The sequence below is a fragment of the Lepisma saccharinum genome, chromosome 8 (genome assembly GCF_977018435.1).
Source record: "Lepisma saccharinum chromosome 8, izLepSacc3.1, whole genome shotgun sequence".
NCBI lineage: Eukaryota > Metazoa > Arthropoda > Insecta > Zygentoma > Lepismatidae > Lepisma > Lepisma saccharinum.
Window position 1 is genome coordinate 54,273,797 of NC_139236.1, and position 19,943 is coordinate 54,293,739.

Here is a 19,943-nt window from a genome sequence, read left to right on the forward strand (position 1 = left end):
AGAAATGAAGTACAGCCACCGGCAATAAAAATGGGCCACCAAGATCTTCAAAAACTCGCTTCCCAGCCAGGTGTTATTTGTGTTGCCTACCTCTACGGGCGGTGACAGGAGCTGCCATTGAGAATTTGCTGTTAACATCCACTTACCGTCGTATAGTTAGGCAACACACACAACTTCTTGCAGCGAATATTTCAGGATCTAGTGGTCCCATTTTTATTGCCGGTGACTGTACATGCACGTACAGACAGAGAGAAAGAAAAGTGTCACAGAAAAAATTAAAATAGAGAAAGGTATAGATAGAGAGATCGAAAGAGAAGAGAGAGAAGTGAGATAGAAAGGAAAATACATAATTAAAAATGAAAGACAGGCAGAGAGAAGAAAAGAGAGGAGCGAAACACAAAATCATACGGAAGAAGAGAATTAGAATCACAAACAAAGATAGGGAGAGAAAGAAGACAAATAGGTAATAGAGAAAAGCGAGAGAATGGAAAATATTGTGCCGTCATAATTATAAATAAATAAGGAAAATCATTTTCTCCAAATATCTATTAATGAACAGTGTGTAATAAATGCTGTTCTTGATACACGGAATAATTACGTAAAGATAAATCTATATGAGCAGCTGTTTATTGATTTTCGTTCTTGTAGCGTAAAGAAATTCACAATGCGCCAACACTTACAAGTAACTAGATTTAATTTAATGTAGAAATTTTGTTCATGTTCACGTTATGCAAAAAAACTGACCAACACTGTTGCCTGACAAATAATGTAATTAGCAAAGTGCAGACAAAATTGTGTTTGTATGTATTTTACCTTAGAAGCCAAGATTGCTACGATTATTGAATTCTAATGTGACGAGAAAATTATAGACTTGCTCCCGACAATACTCGATTGAATATTGCCTGTTGATGAATGCCGTAGAAAGTAAAAAAATGGGCGCAAAGTGAAAGTTGACGAAGCAAAAAATGCTTTATTAATCTGGTTCGTGAAAGCGGAAGGAAGGACAACGCCTATTTTATGTTACACATATTAAACAATCTTCCGTAACACATTAGAACATTACACTTAAATTTTTAAATTAGCACAGGAATTTCAATGAAAAAACCCCGCGCGTGCTAACAGGAGATTAAAAAAACGTATTAGTATGAAAATCCCTGAACAGTGGAGCGTTTTAACAAGAATAAAATTGATTCTGTACGTCGAGATGAGACTTGGATTCTCTAGTACACACCAGAATCAACACAGCAGTCAAAATAGTGGATAGAAGCCGGTTGTTCGGTCACAAAGAAGAAGAAAAAAGGTCAGTTCCATGAATAGGAAATGTTATGGCGTCAGTCTTTATGGATGAGAAATGGATTTTTTTATTGCTTATCTTCAGAAGGGGTAAAACAATAAAAGGAGTACACTTTTAGATAGACTGGATGAAAAATTACATGAGAAAAGATCCAGTTTTCAGATGAAATTTATAATCAAGGCAATGCACCTGCCAACAAAAATGTTTTGGCAAGTGGAACAAATTAAGGGATATGAAATATGTATTGTTGGAACATGCAACCTATTACCCAGATTTGGTTCCCTCCGAATTCTCTCTCTTCCCAAAACGCCTCATTTTTGGTCAAGAGTTTTCCACTGAACCAAGAGGCGATTGCAGATGTAGATGGGTGTTTTGCAGACTTTACGGAAAACCAGTTCGTGGACGGTATAATGGTGCTGGAGCATCGCTGGAATAAAAGTATTGATCTTAAGGCAAATTATGTTCAAAAATAAAAATAATTTTGAAATTATAAATTCGGCTTTTCATTGTTAGACAGCGAACTTTTCAGACCACCCTCGTATGTCAGATGTCATTTTTATTTTAAGTCCACTTTATGCTCAGGTAAGCAATTGCCTTCACTGAGAATTGAGCTCGACCACGTGTTTACAAGCGACAGCTTTACCAGTACATTATATGAAAGGTTGTTCGCCCAATCATACTCTGTCTCGGGATCTCTGGAGCAAGAAAACGAATACATGTCTCTGCGCAAGTAGTGACGCGAGACGGCTTCAACAATGAACACGTGAGAGGGATGGAATTGCGAGCAGCGTGTACTGCTTCGCTCTGGCCACTCGATTTCCTCCTCTTCTCTGACACTGTGCGCGACTTCTCAAGAGATAGTTGGCGCAGAGTATAGTGTCTCCAACGAGAATTGAACTTGAACCTTGTTTACAAGGCGACAGCGTTATGATTTGATGTTATTGATTTGATTCATTGATTGTTTTAATTCCCCTTTATGCAGAGTAAGGCTAATCGGAACTGGACCTACAGCTTAAAGTGGGATCCGAACCACTATGAGCCTCCACCGGGTATCGAACCCGGGACCTCTTGATTATAAGGCGACGACGCTACCACTGCGCCATCGGGGAGGCCTCCAGTATGTTATGGGAGAGATTGTGCACCAAACCACAGCAGTTCTAACAGGTAAATTAGTCTACTGGCCACGGGCTATCAGTCCTTGAAATGTCTACTGCCAAAGAAACGGCTACATTTGACGCATGGCCTTGGAGTAAGCAGAGCAGGTAAAAGTAGCAACTTCCGAAGGGGAAAAAAAAATACGAAAAGAAAGCTGAACAACCAACCTGGTTGAGAGCTAATGTCTACAAAACGTGAGCACATGCTGAAACAATTACGTAAAAGAAAGCTCCCGAAAGAGTTCGTCGCCTGGACAGTGGACAACTTCGGCGAACGTATGAATAACAGACCCATGGATGACTTCCGTGTGTAGAAAAATATTATGTAAGGAGAGAAATCCTAGAGTTTTTCTGCTCAGCTACAGAAACTTTCATGTTTTTTTTCTTCTCTTCTGAATCACTCAATAATTGTTCCCTCTTCTTACTCCGCCCAGATGAAAGGAAGGCAACGTTTTCCATGAATCTGTGGTCAGTTATATTCACGCAGTTTTAGCAATGGGCACGTTGAAAGCTCTGCTGCTGTTTGTTTGGTGTGTCAACGCCGAGTTCCGTTCCAATGTCACCACAACTGGGTTCTTCGATGTCTACAACCCCTACCGGCTGGCGGGTACTTGGGGACTGCAAGACGTTCGGACGTCCAATTCCTGCTACAGTGAAATGGAAACGTTCCTCGCCAGTCTGCAAGAAGGACGACTGTGGGCCGTGAAAAGTAAGCCTGAATTGTTTATCCTTATCCTTGGTGTCATAGCTCATATCCACCGCCATAGTTTTACACCCTTCCCCAAATCAAGAGGCAGAATATTTTTCTAGAGATATAGGGGGTGAATTTGGTGATTTACAAACACGCAAACAAACAAAAAATCGCCTCCATTGTGATCAATTTATTGACATTTTTGTATGGTCATATCTATATATATTTACTTATTTTTATTTTTAAATTTTGCTTTTGTATTTCTATTTTTGTTATTTATTGTCACTTTTCTTCCACTTTCGGCTAATGATGCCAATTCCAATTCTGTATTCCACATAAATATTGTCTCAAATTTCGCTTTACATTGATGCTAGAAGGAGAATTGGCAATTTGATTAATGTTTGCTTAAGGGGATTTCACCTCAACAAACGAGTAAATAAAAAATATTCTTTTAGAGAGGTTACTTTAAAACAAGTTTTCTTGTGACACTTAATTTATATAATTTTTTACACATTTATTTATTCTTTTTTATCTCATTATATATCAATGAAATTAAAATTGTGAGTGTCTCAACAGTTACTCTATTTACAACAGTCAAATAATATGAGGGCTGCCTCCTTATCTATAACTGATTGATTAACTGATTGGAATTAAAATTGTGGGTGTGTAAGTACTTAAGCTACTTTTATCCGTCACATTATACGGCATCAAGTCATTTTTTTTTACTTTAGCTGAAATGAACACACTCTCTTAGAACTAAAATCTACTTACTTAGTTTACAAGCCGAGGCCGTAAACAGACACTCAGCACATGTAAGAACAAAACATAGGACAACACACAGCCCTAGAGGAGATTATACTGGATGTATGTAGGTACAGCCGCCAGACCCTCGTTGGCCTGCACCGATGAAGTTTACCGGGGTGTACTGCATGGAGGGAGGTTGACATTTAAGTGCTTTCCGAGAAGGTTATCCATTATACTGTACCCCTCATTTAACACACAAACAGTGGCTTGCTCAGGATTTTTCGAAAGGGAGTTAGTTACGTGTACTTTTTTTTTAGTAGTCAGTCCTCAATTTGCAATCCTTTCCTGCCTTTGTCATTCTTTTTCTTAGAAATACTGGACCAAATGGGAGGGGGCTATGCACACACATGCATACATACACACACACACATACACACGCACACATATACATGCATGTGCGCCCACAAGGGGCCACTTAATCCTACATACATCATGGCGAAAATAACATCCGAATTAGCACATAGAAATGGACTATTTCTCAGAAGTCATGTGATTTTGTTTACTTCGTTCTTGCAGTAGATGGAGAATAGTATGAACATTTGTTCGTATTTCCTACCATTATGGCTTGTAAATGTCAAAGATTGTTTCCTCCAATGCATGAACCCAGGGGCAACTGTCAATGGCCAAGAGACAATGAAAGAGGAAAAAGCGAATTTCCCTCCAATCAATTCCTTTCCCTCTCAATATCTCTCGCCGATATCACATGCACATCGCGAACTTTCTTTGGTTTTCACCATAATAGAGGACTTAGTTTCCTTCTTCCCTCGCAAAGGATAATAATTCAGAAAACCACGAGATATCCCACGGCCAAAGAGATCGGTAGGGACGACTTTATGCAAGCAAATGAAGGTCCATGTTTTCTACTGTGTTGTTTAGGGTTGAAATGGGGGTGGACATCCCGAAACAAACGCTCTTCCTCTTTTGCATACAAATAAATTGGTAAGTAAAGAAATATTCGTTGACAAGTGTTGCACATAAATAAAAAAAAAATACTTGCTGTTCTGTCTCCTCATTCGATTTTTATCTGGCGTCATGAACGGACATTTCACTTTGTATAACATTGTTGAATTTAATGTCTTTAATGAATAAGAGGCAAGGTGGACACAAGGCATTTATAATCTGAGAATGTATTTGCTATGTCTTTGAAAATAATGCATTGCTTGCTAACTACATACATACCCTCCACCGGTGTAAGGGGTGACCTTTTCTGAAAGCACCCAAAAGTCAACTTCACTTCACCCTAGTACACCCCTGTAACTGCTTCTTGCACCAACGAGGCTATAGCAACTGGTCCCACGGTTATGATAACCCACTGTGCGGCTTGTATTGTGTCGTCGAAATATGCCCTTCATCGACCATTCATTCTCACCTTCACGATTACTCAAAAATGGCAGAAAGGCAAATTAAGATAAAACCAACCAATATAAAACACACCGACACACAAACTTATGTTAGATAATTAGTTATGTGTCAGTCTGTGGCAGAGGGAGATGAGGGATCGAAGATTATGGGTTCGAGTCAGCGTTTTCTCATCAATTCCATGTAATCATCGTTCATCCTCATCTTCGCAATCAGCCAAAAGTGGCAGAAAAGCGACGCTAAATACCAAGAAGTACAAATGCTACAATCTGTAAGCTACAACACCACGAACTATTTACTGAGGCATGATGCTTTGATTGATTGATTGAATTGGTGTTAAGTCCACTTTATGTACAGTAAGGCTAATCGGGACTGGGCCTAAAGTTTAAAGTGGAATCCGAAACACTATGTGCCCTAACGGGTATCGAACCCGGGACCCCTTGATGACAAGGCGACGACGCTACCACTGCGCCCTCGGGGCGGCAAGCATGATGCACCACAGTGAATATATCAGAAGATTAAAACTATGTAGAAATTCTTCAAATGTAGGTCGCGAATGTTAAAGAAGTTGCAAGAGGCCGAAGGCCGCAACCCACGTGCGAGGAACGAGTTTTCCCAGCATCAACTTCACTTTTTAAACTCACGTCCACCGGCAAAGCAGCTGTCATTGATTTCCTTTCTCTGAAGCAGTCAATTTTTCAGACACTGTTGCGCTCGTAGTTTCTCTAACTGATCTAGTGAGATTTTCGATAATCTGTGTAGCATTTGCTTTCAATATCAAGACGTAATAATAATAATAATAATAATAATAATAATAATAAATTAAAGTTCGCCAGGGTCATTATCATTAGGGCAACTCATTGTCGCGCTACCATCTAGAGGGTGTCCGGCTTGAAAGCACTTCCACGCAGTACAGCCTGGTCTCCTGGATCCACAGCCATGTGTCCTGTTCATGTGTGTTTGTATTGTCCTTTCATAAATGTCATTCTCATCTTCGCGATTAGCCAAAAGTGGCAGAAAAGCAATACAAAATAATAAAACCAACGAATAGAAAGTATAATAAAACAAAAACTACTAACTTGAAAAATATAAATATAGGAAAAAAAATTATAGAATGTTTAGAATATCATACTGTGAGTTTTGTTCCACATTAGCCAATGAACACTAGAGAAATAGTGCCATTACAGCATTCTATGTAAAAAAAATATGAACCTTAGACGGAAAATATATGATATACATCAATATCTATATAAAGTAACATGAAATTCATGTATATTGTTCTAAAAGCGTAATTCGCCATCATTGATCATTTTTGTTTGGCTAAAGGGAAAGCATGTCTAATTACACAAAAATCCGATGATTCAAGTTATAAATTTGCTTCTAAATTTGCACCCATTACAGAACTTCATTTATGTTTTCAGTGGTGGATGCTAGCGGTTGGAACCCTTCCGCGTTCTTCTGGGGAAACTATTTATGGACTGGTTCCTCCAAATTGTGCCTATCGGTTGCTCGCAACGAGACAGGAGTAGAAACACCTTTGCAAACGAGGTTCTTCAGTGTCGACTTTCAACTCAACGTCACTCTCCGCGAACACTTCGAGGTGAGAAAATTGTCGAGTAATTCTTCCTATATGATGGATAAATGCTGAGTGCCATGATTGATGTGTCTAAACTATTTGAGAACTTTTTGTGAACTAGAACCACCGAATATTTAACATCTTATTAAAATAATATTCTAATAATAATAAATCGCTTTTATTAGAACTAATCCGTGTTAAGACAGAATATAATATGGAAGAAGATGCTACAAAGTAAAAAAAAATGTAAAATAAGAAATTTAATGAGAACCATTTTCTAGTGTTCATTATGTTGATGTTTGTAATATAAAATGTATGTGAGCTGATATTATGAAGAAAGATGATATATTGAAAATATTAGCTGTGAAAAAGGATGCTGTGTGTATCTATAAACATATACGTACCCATACATACATTGGTTTGTATATAAAAATATAAACAAGATTGGAAAAATTGTTCATAATTAGGTGCTTTTTAGCCTTTCTAAAAGGATAACCTTTTATGTCGCCTCCACACAAAGTGATCCACAATTGCCATTATTATAAAAAGAATACAGGCTATCGTGATTGCAATAAATTATTTCTTGAAATTGTAGATAATGAAAAATAGTTGTAGGTTACGAAGAAACCATCTGAGGGCATCATAGTTTGTAGTGTATACCTATTCCAACTAGAATCAAGATTAGAGCGCTTTATTAGAATGTTTAATACCTATAACAAATTTTAAGGGTTTGTTTATTATTATTATAAGTGAAGATTGAGAGTGCGGAAGCACCCCGTCACAAACCTTTTCCTGGCGTCTATGGACACACGAGATATGAAATTAAATGAAAGTAACGAAGGAACCACAAGAGCTATAACTGAAATCTTCGTTTAGTGACTGCTAAGAGAAACCTAACTTCTAATTCTTTGCAGAGTCGCCAAATTCGCATGGGTGTCTGTCTTCCCAGATCATGTAACGTTGAAGACGCAAGAGAAATAGTCTTAGCATCGGCCGACAATTCTCCTTACCTTGCAGGAACAGTTTCCATCAGTAAGGTAAAGAATCCCAATGAACCATATTCACCGTTGAAGAATTCTTCCTATGTTCTCCTAATGTAAGTATTCATCTTCGTTTCCCACAATACTTAATTCTCGGTTAATTACTTTACTAACCCCGTGTGCATTTGTGTAGCCTAAATCTTTGAATCGCTTGACCTTACCACATTCTATGTGTAGCTGGTTTGGACCATTGAGTGCCAAATTTCAGTCAATTTTGGTTAGTTTGAGGACCCGGGTAGCGTCACCACGGAATGTGATGGTTTCTGATCACATCAACGCAATGTTAGTCTTGTTCAGTCATGTCGTTCATTTGGTTATTAGCCATCATCATTATGTAGGTAAATACTTCTCTTGTATTCTGTATTCTCATTTTGGTCAGAACTTAACTCTACAAATGCTTTTGTATACATTATACATTCGTGATAGTGGTTGTAAAATTTCTCAGCGTCAAAACCTGGGCCACTTCACGGTTTGATGCTTGTAGTGACATCCTCGTTGAAAACCAATGTTCAATTTGAAGCAAAAATACACTACCAGCCGAAGATAATACCACAGGTTAAGGGTGGAGACGTCAGTTTTTTATATCGACAGCGGTGAAATTCAGCAGCGCCATCTCTTATTATTTTTGGCAGAATAAGTGGAAGCAAGAGTGCGATTGGTGCCTCTCGGCGGATTATTACAAAACTTCTTGCGAATGGTGATTCTCAGCAGGAGGTCAGTGCACAGGTTTTCCTGCCTTCGTTCCAGATCTGCTTATATACCATTATCTGTGATGATTCTATCCTGAAATGATCTTTAGGATTGTCAAATGCTTGTGTCAATACTACTTACTTTCCTCACTTATTGACCCGCCACAAGCTGAAGTACAGAAGCTCGTATAGTCTCAAATTTCCTTTGGCTGAATCATAGATAAAATAATCTACTCGTCTCCCTCACTGTAACATCTTATTTTAGACAAATGAATAAACATTCACTTCGAATCTAAAACAAGGAATGGAACTAGACTGACGGTGGCTGGTGTAGTCTGAACTAATGACACTGCACTGTTAAAACGATTTGTCAAAACTGAATAAAAATAACTTTGATTAAACCGAATATTCAAAAGTAACAACAGTAATTGAGTTCTTACACGAGCCATGTTTGTATCCTTCCGCTATCATTACTTTCGTATTCTTGCTCCGTAAGAAAAGATTCCTCATTTACTTCAATGTTGGTTGAATGCAAAGCTAGTAGTTTCCGTGCTATGTCTTCACACATACGCCCTTGTGCAAATTAATTGAAACAAAGCATGTTTTCTACATTACTCGTAATCGTGTACTCAAAACAAACACTAAAAGTCAGTTAGATCATTTATTTTGTTGGCTGATGCAATCATTACGTCAGGTTACTGTATTGCATCAGATTTGAGAATCCTGTCCAATCGCCGTAGTGTTCATTGACTGATGCAATCATGACGTAAGCAGCTGCAGTATTGCACCAGATTTTAGAAACCTCACCAGATGTGATTCGACCGCAGGATGAGATGGATGTAACACCTAGAAAACGCACGCAGATCATAACTTTGCACGAACATACAGCTAAAACGTATAGAGAGATCGCGTCAGTGGTTGGTGTGAGTTTGGCAACTGTCAGTGGTGCCATCAAGTTGCAGGAGGAAACCGGATCGGTTTCTCCTAAAGGTAAAGGAAATTGAGGGCGTAAGAAGAAAACAATCCCTAGAGATGATGCTTACTTGCTTCGACAAAGCAAAAAGGATCCCCGCAAAACAGGTGAGGCACTGAAAACGGATTTGCAGGAGAAAGGAATCAAAATTAGTTCCTCTACAGTTCGCAGGCGCCTTATTGCGGTCAGACAAAAAGCCAGAAGACCTGTCAAGAAACAGCTTTTAACGACAACAATGAAACAAAATCGATATAAATGGGCAAAAAAGTATAAGGAATGGACGAAAGACCAGTGGCAAAAAGTCCTATTCCCCGACGAAAGCCATTTCTTTGTACAGGGTCAGCGAAGTCAGCATGTTCGAAGGTCACAGGGAGAGAAGCTTCGTGATTGCCACATCGATCAGTCTGTCAGGCACCCACAAAAGAAGATGTTTTGGGGATGCTTTAGTTATTATGGTGTTGGAAGCCTGAATCCAATAGAAGGAATGATGCGCTCGCAACAATATATTGAGGTTCTACGAAAGTGTGCTATTCCTGAGCTGAAAACGAGGTATCCTGACGGTACTGGGATATTGCACGCGGACCTAGTGAAGTGGTGAAGAAATTCATGACACAGCAGCAAATACTGGTACTTGATTGGCCAGGGAATTCTCCAGACGTAAATCCCATTGAGAATTTGTGGGCTATATGCAAAAGTCGCCTCCATGCTGTGGACTGTACGACTATGGAGAAGCTCATTCAGGCGCTCATTCAAGTGTGGTTTAGGGATCCGAAAATCAACATTGACTGTTCGAAACTAGTAGACTCCATGCCAAACCTTGTTCAAATGCTGCTTAAAAATAGAGGAGGTCATATCCGTTACTAATGTAAGTGTAGGTGAGTTTTGTATGCATGTATATGTGAGTTTTGTACAATAAACTACTAAATTCATGCTTTGTTTCAATTAATTTGCACAAGGGTGTACCTACATTCCACAAATATATGCGCATATTATAATCAGAAGAAAAATATTAATAAAGCAAATTTTCGAGCCTGAATAAATATCACTTGACTATATTGATTTAGTTACTATCTACTTTCACTTTTAACAGTGTGGCCTCAAGTAAAATCGAAATCTTACACTAAGAATTGTTTGAAACTTAATAATAAATCACCTTTATTTAAAAGGTCATTTTTCAGCCTCAAGGTTCAGCCTGTGTTCAAATACTATGATGTAACTTGTATGTTTATGTTATGTTATGTATTTTGTCTACATCTTTTTTCTTTCATTTTTTATTTTACTTTTATTTTTATGTTGTTGTCCTTTCACAATTTTTGTATCATTTTATTCCTACAACAGTTATTACAATTACTTGATCAACAGTAGCATTCTGTAACTAAATCGTACATTTTATTGTATACTGTATTAATACCGTAACCACATATGTATAAGAAATGTAAATTTAAATGTAATCTATGACACGGGTTAGGTGGCAGAACAGCCTCAGGCTGAACCTCGCCCACGCAAATAAAGAATTTGAATTTGAGGTAGAACAAACCCTTGAAGGTGGTAAAACTAATGGATTACAAAATACACGTAGAAGGAAGTTACAAGGTACAAAATAATATAAAATAGGGGGAAATAAATACATGGAAACTAAAGGCTAGGTTAATTGAGTTGATTTGGGTGTGTGCACCTTGAAAATATTAACTGTGGTAAAGGTTGATATCACACTAGTAAATATGAAAGAGCTGTGCTCAGGAAATAATTTCTAGTTGTTGCTACCTTGCTAAAGGATAATGTTCGATTTTCTCTTTGAGCTGTTTATGACAAACAATGGACGTTAGGAAGGTTGGAAAGGAATTCTATTTTCTGGTTGATGTTATTGCGTACAATTTTCTGCAAGTTACAATTAATCACTGCGAACTGTATATAATATGCTATTTAAACAATTTAGGGACAATTTTTCTCCTGTAAGTTACAATACTTTACTAATAATTTTCTAATTATATATTCACAGGGTGATAATTGGAACTGTGGCAATTTTAACTGTGATAGGAACGGCACTGGATATTTTTCTGTCGAGGAATGACAAAGATATTGTTTCCCACGAGCAACAAGAAAAGGACATTCGCCTTCCGGCGAATGGAACCTCTAAGGACATTTTGAATTCGAAGACAGTAAATAGGAAAATAATTTCCAAATTATGCGAGAAAGTCCACGGAGAACATACAAATTGTGGTGAGTAGCAGTACTATTACAAATTGTTTATGAATTACCTTTGCAGCATCATAATAACGAAGTTGGTAATAGAAACTTCAGTGTTTGGACCTGGAATCGACATACACTGTGTCTATGCCAGGCACAAGCTACCACATTGAATATTTAAATCAATGGAACTCACATGAGTCTCGTGAACGCATGCGGTGCATGCTGCGCATGCGTCAATTGTGGAAAAAAGGATAGCTTGCTCTGCGACGACATTCATGAGCATTTCTACATTCTAATTTCTTCATATAGGAGAAGTATTTATTTTACACGAGAACGCTGAACTAAGCTTATATTAAATTTCTTGGATCTGAAGTGAAAGAAAGTAATAATTCTTTTCCCACAATTGATGCATGCGTCACTTCAGATCAGATCAGAAATGATTATATGATTACATTTCTGATCTGATCTGAAGTGACGCATGCATCAATTGTGGGAAAAGAATTATTACTTTCTTTCACTTCAGATCCAAGAAATTTAATATAAGCTTAGTTCAGCGCTCTCGTGTAAAATAAATACTTCTCCTATATGAAGAAATTAGAATGTAGAAATGCTCATGAATGTCGTCGCAGAGCAAGCTATCCTTTTTCCCACAATTGACGCATGCGCAGCATGCACCGCATGCGTTCACGAGACGCCTCTGATGGAACTTAACCTTCACCACAACTATACTTACTTTATATTAATGAGATATTGGAACTCAACGTATTTTATAATTTGTTCCCTTTATGTCAAACATGAAAGTAATTCACTTATATATCCTGATAATTAAACTATCATAACTTAAAACATGCAATATTGCATTGATAAAATTGTTTAATTTATGAGTTATTTTCTATATAGTAAATATAAAATAATTTCTTGTATTGACATTACTTTAGATTTCAACATATCTGTATGCTGGCTCATTAACTTACTTGATAATACGACCCATATAGAAACTGTATAAAGTATAATAAAAAACGTATGAAATGGCACAATCACTTCCAAATTATTAATAAAGTATGATGTGAATATAACATAAAGTACTGTTTTGTTGTACACAACGGTAGCATCCTGTCAGCCACAATTAGACTACCCGCATTGGTTAAATAAGTATATCTTATTCCTAAAACCGTGTGCAAGGCGAATAAGGCGAATACCCCAGTGTTCATTATAGTGTCACTCATGCTTAGTGGCGAGGTCAGATAGGAGCAGGGAGAGTGCGTCTCCTTAGACCTTATGTATTTTGTATGTGTGTTTTGGGGCGCTTTTTTTAATGTGACTGACCTCCAGACAATTTCCTACCCCCTCTGCGTCCATACTCATTTTTGTTTTCTGGAGGCGTCATTGTCATGTGCTTCGCCAGTCATTTTTGTTTGATAAAACTTGAATAGTAGAAATAATAATACCAACAATTATTATAAAATAAGAACTACTATAAGCTAATAAAAATATACTCATTTTATTCAGATTTATTATTATTATTATTATATTATTATTATTATACGGTGTCCTTGGGTATAGACTTCTACTTGATCCACGACTGTTTTACATTTTTTACATCATACAGTCAGTGTACTGAAATGGAGATATTCCATTTTGTTATTAACTTTTGCAAACTTTGTTCACGAAAAACGATTTAAAAGTTAGGGTGAAATGTTCGTAGACTTTATTCTGTGGGCCGTTTGACATAAATCTCATTTTTCAAAAAGAGTGGAAACATTTATGCCTTGGACTAAAAGACAAAAATGGTTCCAGTATTTTGCACTCAATCTTTTCGATCTAACACTTTTTTTGTTACTGAGCTTTATATATGTTATTAACTGTAAAAATGACATGTTTTCTTCTGTAACTTGAAATGAACGATGCCAATTTCCAGTAAGGAATTCTAGCCTCTTTCCCAATCCTATTGTAACTGCTCATCTCTGCTGAAACATTTATGGAGGAATGAACCCCAAATATCTCACTATATATGACCATATGTATTAGTAGAATTCTGTATGTGTAATATTTTGTTGCTAGCCTAGGAAATACCTATAAAACAATGCATTACAAATCGAAACTAGGAGCTTCTACATACGAATTGCTCGACAATGTGTCCTCATATTTTGAGAACTGTTTTAAAAATTAGAACTACTTGTTCAGTGATTTATTCAGTATTATTACACAAAAATTGTATGTATAATAAAATTGACTTTGTGCTACATTAACATCATACTTTCTTAATATTTTAGTAACGTATTTTCAAACGTTGTTGTGTATTAATTTATAACTGCCTATCTACGTGGCAGAATTGTTACGTAGCGCGCTACCAAGCTGGGTTCTTGGATTCGAACCCTGAGCAACAGAAGAACATTTTGTTTGTCCTCTTATCTGCCAATCTCTCCATCGTCGCGAATGACATAGATAGAAAAACAAAACAAACCCAGCAAGATATAAAAGCAATATGATAAACTGATGCAGTGATTGAACTTTAATGGACCAGTGCACAGCATTCTCTTGCCAGAATCAAAGTATTAGTGTAGGATAAAATTCTTCCCATTGCAGGTGTTTTCACGAAGCTCTTCCTTTCGTTTTCCATCAGGATCAACAGCAAGTGGATATTCAACATGGAAGAAAACTCCAAGGAAATTCCATCTCTTCATGGAATTCGGTTCATCAGTATGATGTGGATAATAATGTTTCACACGAGCCTTATATCAGGCAACTACATGGGTGAGTATCATTTATGGAATCATTGTGGAATCGGGACATTGTGTACAAGTAATATTAGACGAACACAAAATAATATTTATTCCAGGATATCATCTGGCTTCACTGTAGCAGAAAAACATGGCTAGACGATTGCCGTAGTGTTTCTAGTAATTTCTTGACAAGATTTGAGATTATGGCAGTAACGACGTCAGAGGAAGAACAAATGGAGTAGAAGGCCCTGATTGACCAGTCCCTCCACAAACAAGAAGGATAGATAAAAAATGCTATTTTAGCCATAATATGCATTTTTATAGTATTTAGAGGTATATTAAAAGTGATTGCCCCTTCAGAAAATATTGCAGCCACCACTATTTTATTTTTCTGGCGCCGTCACTTTGTTATGGCTTCCTTTCTTGACAGCCAATTCCATATTTTGCAATATTTCCTACATTTGACATTTTTTTATGATAGCCGAGTCAAAAATATGGTGGAAGCTGTAACTCGTACCTATTCTCCCTAGGAATGCCTTTGCCAACGGGTATAATAGTTTCAGCTTAAGATTTCACATTAAAAACACTCAGCCGGTACCCAATATTTCTTTACATTTATTAAAATTAAAGCAAGTTGGAGCTGTTCTTTTAATGTGTATCAGGGTATGCTTCATGGGTAGTAATCAGATCCTGACATATCGAAAGTTCATTGGTTACTAACTCTTGAGCGATCTAGCCAATTAGAATAACATTGTTACACGTAATTCTTATTTTTGCTGTGTTACTTGCTTGATTCCTTGTTCAGTAGCGCAATGACTAAACTGTCCTTCATTTGTATTTCAGACAATAAAATGGCGGTAACGGAGTTCCGTGACTCTGCTTTATATATCTACAGCATGAACGCTGTGTACGCAGTGGACACTTTTTTCCTTGCTAGGTACGTTAATAATTTTATCTTCTTATAACAATATGCGTACATAAAGGCACAATCTGTGTGGGAGTAATGAATAAGTGAGTAGCAGTTATGTTTTGAGAAATAAACATTCAAGATTTTTGTTAAGTTGATCTGCAAAGTCAAATGTAAATATTAGCTCCAAAATATTATTCACATATGGGATTCTTTCACAATTAATTATATCGTTAATTCTCTTCGCAAGACATTGTTCGCATTTATTTATATTATGCATTCTCATCGAGTAGAAAGGAGGAGCCAAAGCGCTTGCAAAAATATTGGAAAAATTGATATAGCGCTCAAATCTTTTCAATCTAAAGCGGATTTTTAAAAATGCTGTGTGTTTGAAACTCACTTCACACTACTTCCAGACATGTGACATTCTACAAATGATTGAAGACGGTATTTACGCTTTCTTCCAGTGGACTGCTTGTGTCTCTGACATTCCACTCGAGAAGACCAGACAAAGATGAGGCCAAGAACGCGGGAGCTGTATCCTTTCTAAGAAATTTTCTCACTCTGGTTGTCAAGAGGTACTGGAGGTAAGTATCTAATCAACACCTTAAAACTTGAGTTTTATTATGCTTAAAACAGAAGATTTCGTTAATAACTTCGAAAATAATTACCAAATATTATGAGTTTTACATAATAAATAACTTAATCATTATCTGATCCTTGAAACTCGCTTCATTATTGAAAAAAAAAAAAGAGCCATTACAACGTGGCGTTCGTTATGAAGAGGTCAAGTTCGATGTTTAAATGTCAGTCTCGATGGTGGGGTGATAGAGAATCGCACTACGAGTCTTGGGTTGGAATCGATTAAGACATGAACGTTCCATTGTTTTTCGCCTATATCACCATTCATCGTCGCGATTAACTAAGTGAGTCAGAAGGCAATATAAAATAACCGAAAATACAAACTCGATTTATCTGTATTCATAAAATGAATTTGCAAAACAAGTGACGGCGCCAGAAAAAGTGAATGGGGGAGACGCGATTTTTTTCTAGGGACACTTACATTTTATATGCCACTTATGGAACGACCCTCCTGTTGCACCATGTATGACTTGAGCTAGAACTTTGCGATATCATATTTGGGATAAAGTGCGTGATTTAGGAGGCATGGTAGAGAGGAACAAGTCGCTAATTTGGAGGCTTCGATAACATTTAGGGTCACTTAGATGAAATCAAATTCTTTCTGCAACCATGAAAGGCTAGAACCCAATTACATTCTGCATTTAAACTAAAAACCTACTTTCACTTTACCTTGGTTGTAGAGAACTATATTTACACTAATGTACGGTCACAATTTTGTAATAATTGTTCTAGAATATATAGAAGGCATAGTTTAAACGGCGTGTGTATGTGTGTGACGGAGGATTGGTTTTCTACCTTCCATTAATTTTTGCTTTGAGAGGGACTGAAATTCTGCTCAAATCAGTCTAGGCTACATTTTTGTACGCTGAACAAAGAATAACTCTGCAATTTACCCTACTTTAAATCCGCCACTGATCGTATTCAATACCACGAACTTGCATTTGTAGGACAGATTTTGAATTTCTAATAACTAGTATGCAGTTTTCTAATCTCCCCCATTTATCGGGTTAGGTATAGGAGTTGCAGCCAAAGAAACAAAATACCCGAAATTTCATGTAAAAGGCCTTTTAGCAAACATATGTTTCTTTGGATTTCAGGCTATCACCTCCTTACTTCTTGATGCTTCTTATAACCAAGGTTAGCAGCGCCACACATTACATCCAGTCATTTCATGAGACTTACCAGAGCGACCATGAAATCTGTGAAAAATTCATGTGGAGGAATTTGCTCTATATCAACACTTGGTTCCCAGAAAAAGAAATGGTGAGTATTTTCATTAATATCAATGGGATTGTAAATTCATCATTATAGATTGGAACAATGAGAATAGTTATTATAAAGATTAATTGATTTGGTGCTTTAAGTCCACTTTATACACAGTAAGGCTAATCGGAACTGGACCTACAATTTAGAGTGGGATCCGAACCACTATGTGCCTCAACCGGGTATCGAACCCGGGACCCCTTGATTACAAGGCGACGACGCCACCATTTTTTTATTGTCTCATTCTGATATACAATTTATGGAATTACATTGTTGTTGATATAAGTGTATTACTGATATTACAATTTGTATTTCTATCTGGTTAAGCTTTACATTTTTGTTTGACCTAAATTAAGTATAAAGCACTAATAAGAAATTTGCATACCATTTCTTCCTTGCTTGGAGAGGAATTTTTTCGTATTGTTCTTGCAAGAAGATACTGAATTGTTTCTGTAACTGCTCTCGCCATTGTGAAATATATATAATAAGTAACACCACTTCGCCATCGGGATGCCCTGTTATTGCAAAGAGAAATCTCAAGGCAATTTTAAAGATCTCTTTGGCCAAGTGGTAAGCGTAACGTTTTACGAAGCCTGGCGTTCTAATCCATGGAAAATATATCATGGTGATCGCCCCATCATCTATTCTATCACTTCATCGTGCATAGAAGCAGAAATTTAAAAATTAAACACAAGTAACTATTCGTTCCTCGATTACAAAATTGCTAATATATTATTTATAATATTATAGTGAATACTTAATCTGAAGAGCAAAGAACAACGAGTATGGCGTAAACTTAGGGCAGATGGAAAGTTCGATATTTTTGTGTTGTTTGAAAATATAGCTCTATGTTGAGGTTCACTTTTGACTTTAGAAATGATTATAAAGAAATTTCAAAATATCTTATGTTACGGAAACAAGTTAGAAGGGTGTCTAAATGCAATATTATTTAATATTTTAAGTTGACACTTTTGATGCGTAGCTAGAATACATTTCCTCTCCTGACAACCAAGAGCCTTCAAAATGGCAACGAATAAGCTGCGAACATGAAAAAATGCGGCCTGCTTACGTCTGCGGCTAAAGCTTATGTCGTGTGCAGTTTTGTAAATCTTAACCATTGTGGAAAATAACCTTCAGCTGTTTCGTGGAGGAACTGATACAAGATATAAGAAGAAAAAAGAGAAAGAAGTGAAAGAAGCAACAAGGGAAAATGAAAGCAAAAGTAGGTATAGAAGAGAAAAATATTCAATAAATAACCATGTATTACAAAGAATGAATCGCTATCATTTGGAACACATATTCACCAGATTTGCAACAATGCTTAAAGAATTTTAGGTTTCTTAATTAGAAATTTACACGATATGCGGAGTGTAAGAGCATTGACAAGCCTATTTAACTGCTTTGTTTGAACCAAATTAGAACATGCGGATTAGATGTAGTTTGGTCACCTTACCCAAATGTAGTAGTAAAAGGGTTGAAGGAATACAGAATAAGTTGTTTCGCTCTCTGTATTACAAAAAATACAAAATATCATCCTGTCAGTATAAGATATTATACAAATTACCACTAAGTGAATTCAAAATGAAAACAAGTATGGAAGCATTTCGACAATTATTTTTATGTAATTTAGTTAACAGACTAGTCGACATCCCAAACATCCTCCAAACATTACATTTCCATAAAAAAAAAAGGATAGGGTTACGGTTCAGGAACTTTTTTTATTACGGCAAATTCCCACCTACAGAAGATTTCGCCTATTTTAAGATTATGTGTTGAATATCATGAAATAGAAACGTCGGAGAATTGGATTTTGCAATGCCATTTAAGCAGTTTGTGTTCAGTAAAACATCTAAAGTATACTGTATTAAAGCAAGCGTTCTCAGGTATTCAGCCAGGTTAAGTCGATGTTAGCGTCCAACGTTTCGAGCGCATACATTGCTCTCATCAGGGTATGTTAAATTGGAGACCAGTACAAAGTTATATATGTGAGTGTGAAGAGGCGGAGCTTAGGTTCTGTCCTTTGATTTTCTGGGATCCAGAACGAGATAATCACAGGACAGAACCTAAGCTCCGCCCCTTCACGCTCACATATATAACTTTATACTGGTCTCCAATTCAACATACCCTGATGATGAGAGCAATGTATGCGCTCGAAACTTTAACATCAAGTTCACCTGGCTGATAACCCGAGAGCACTTATTTCGATCACGTCACCAGAAAAGCTACAATTCCTGTACTGTATTAAAGTTTGTAAAATATGCTTCCGCTAGTATTTTATTTATCTGGAATATTTTGGACGGTACCCCTCCCTATACTTTGTAATTTGAATACAGTTTTATATTCGTTTTTCATTCTTTCGTTCATTTTCTGTTCTATAGCAATTTTGTAATTGTTATGTATTTATATTACCATATGTACAATACTGCAATTGGAGTTTAACTCGATTAGAGGGGATACATAAATTAAATAATAAATAATTAAGAACGAGAGAGGGAATAATGAAAAATGAAGAAAGTGAAAATGTAAAAAATGATAATACAAGACAAGAGATGAAACGAAATTTAAAAAAAGGGATAGAAGGAAAATACGAGAGGAATAAAGGGAAGAATGAAGCAAGGAAATTAGAAACCATGTCAAA

General features: G+C 36.7%; 1 protein-coding gene across 1 annotated transcript in view; it reads left to right on the top strand.

The window, feature by feature from the left end:
* The first annotated feature begins 2,943 nt into the window (after positions 1–2,943).
* LOC145991784 (nose resistant to fluoxetine protein 6-like) overlaps positions 2,944–19,943 on the top strand; it is a 32,495-nt gene continuing 15,495 nt past the window's right edge. The window contains exons 1-8 of the mRNA XM_083127835.1: positions 2,944–3,157; positions 6,724–6,902; positions 7,793–7,974; positions 11,580–11,800; positions 14,357–14,524; positions 15,337–15,430; positions 15,868–15,987; positions 17,140–17,305. Of these exons, the coding sequence (XP_082983961.1) occupies positions 2,944–3,157; positions 6,724–6,902; positions 7,793–7,974; positions 11,580–11,800; positions 14,357–14,524; positions 15,337–15,430; positions 15,868–15,987; positions 17,140–17,305 (1,344 nt within the window). The remainder of the gene's footprint in view (positions 3,158–6,723; positions 6,903–7,792; positions 7,975–11,579; positions 11,801–14,356; positions 14,525–15,336; positions 15,431–15,867; positions 15,988–17,139; positions 17,306–19,943) is intronic.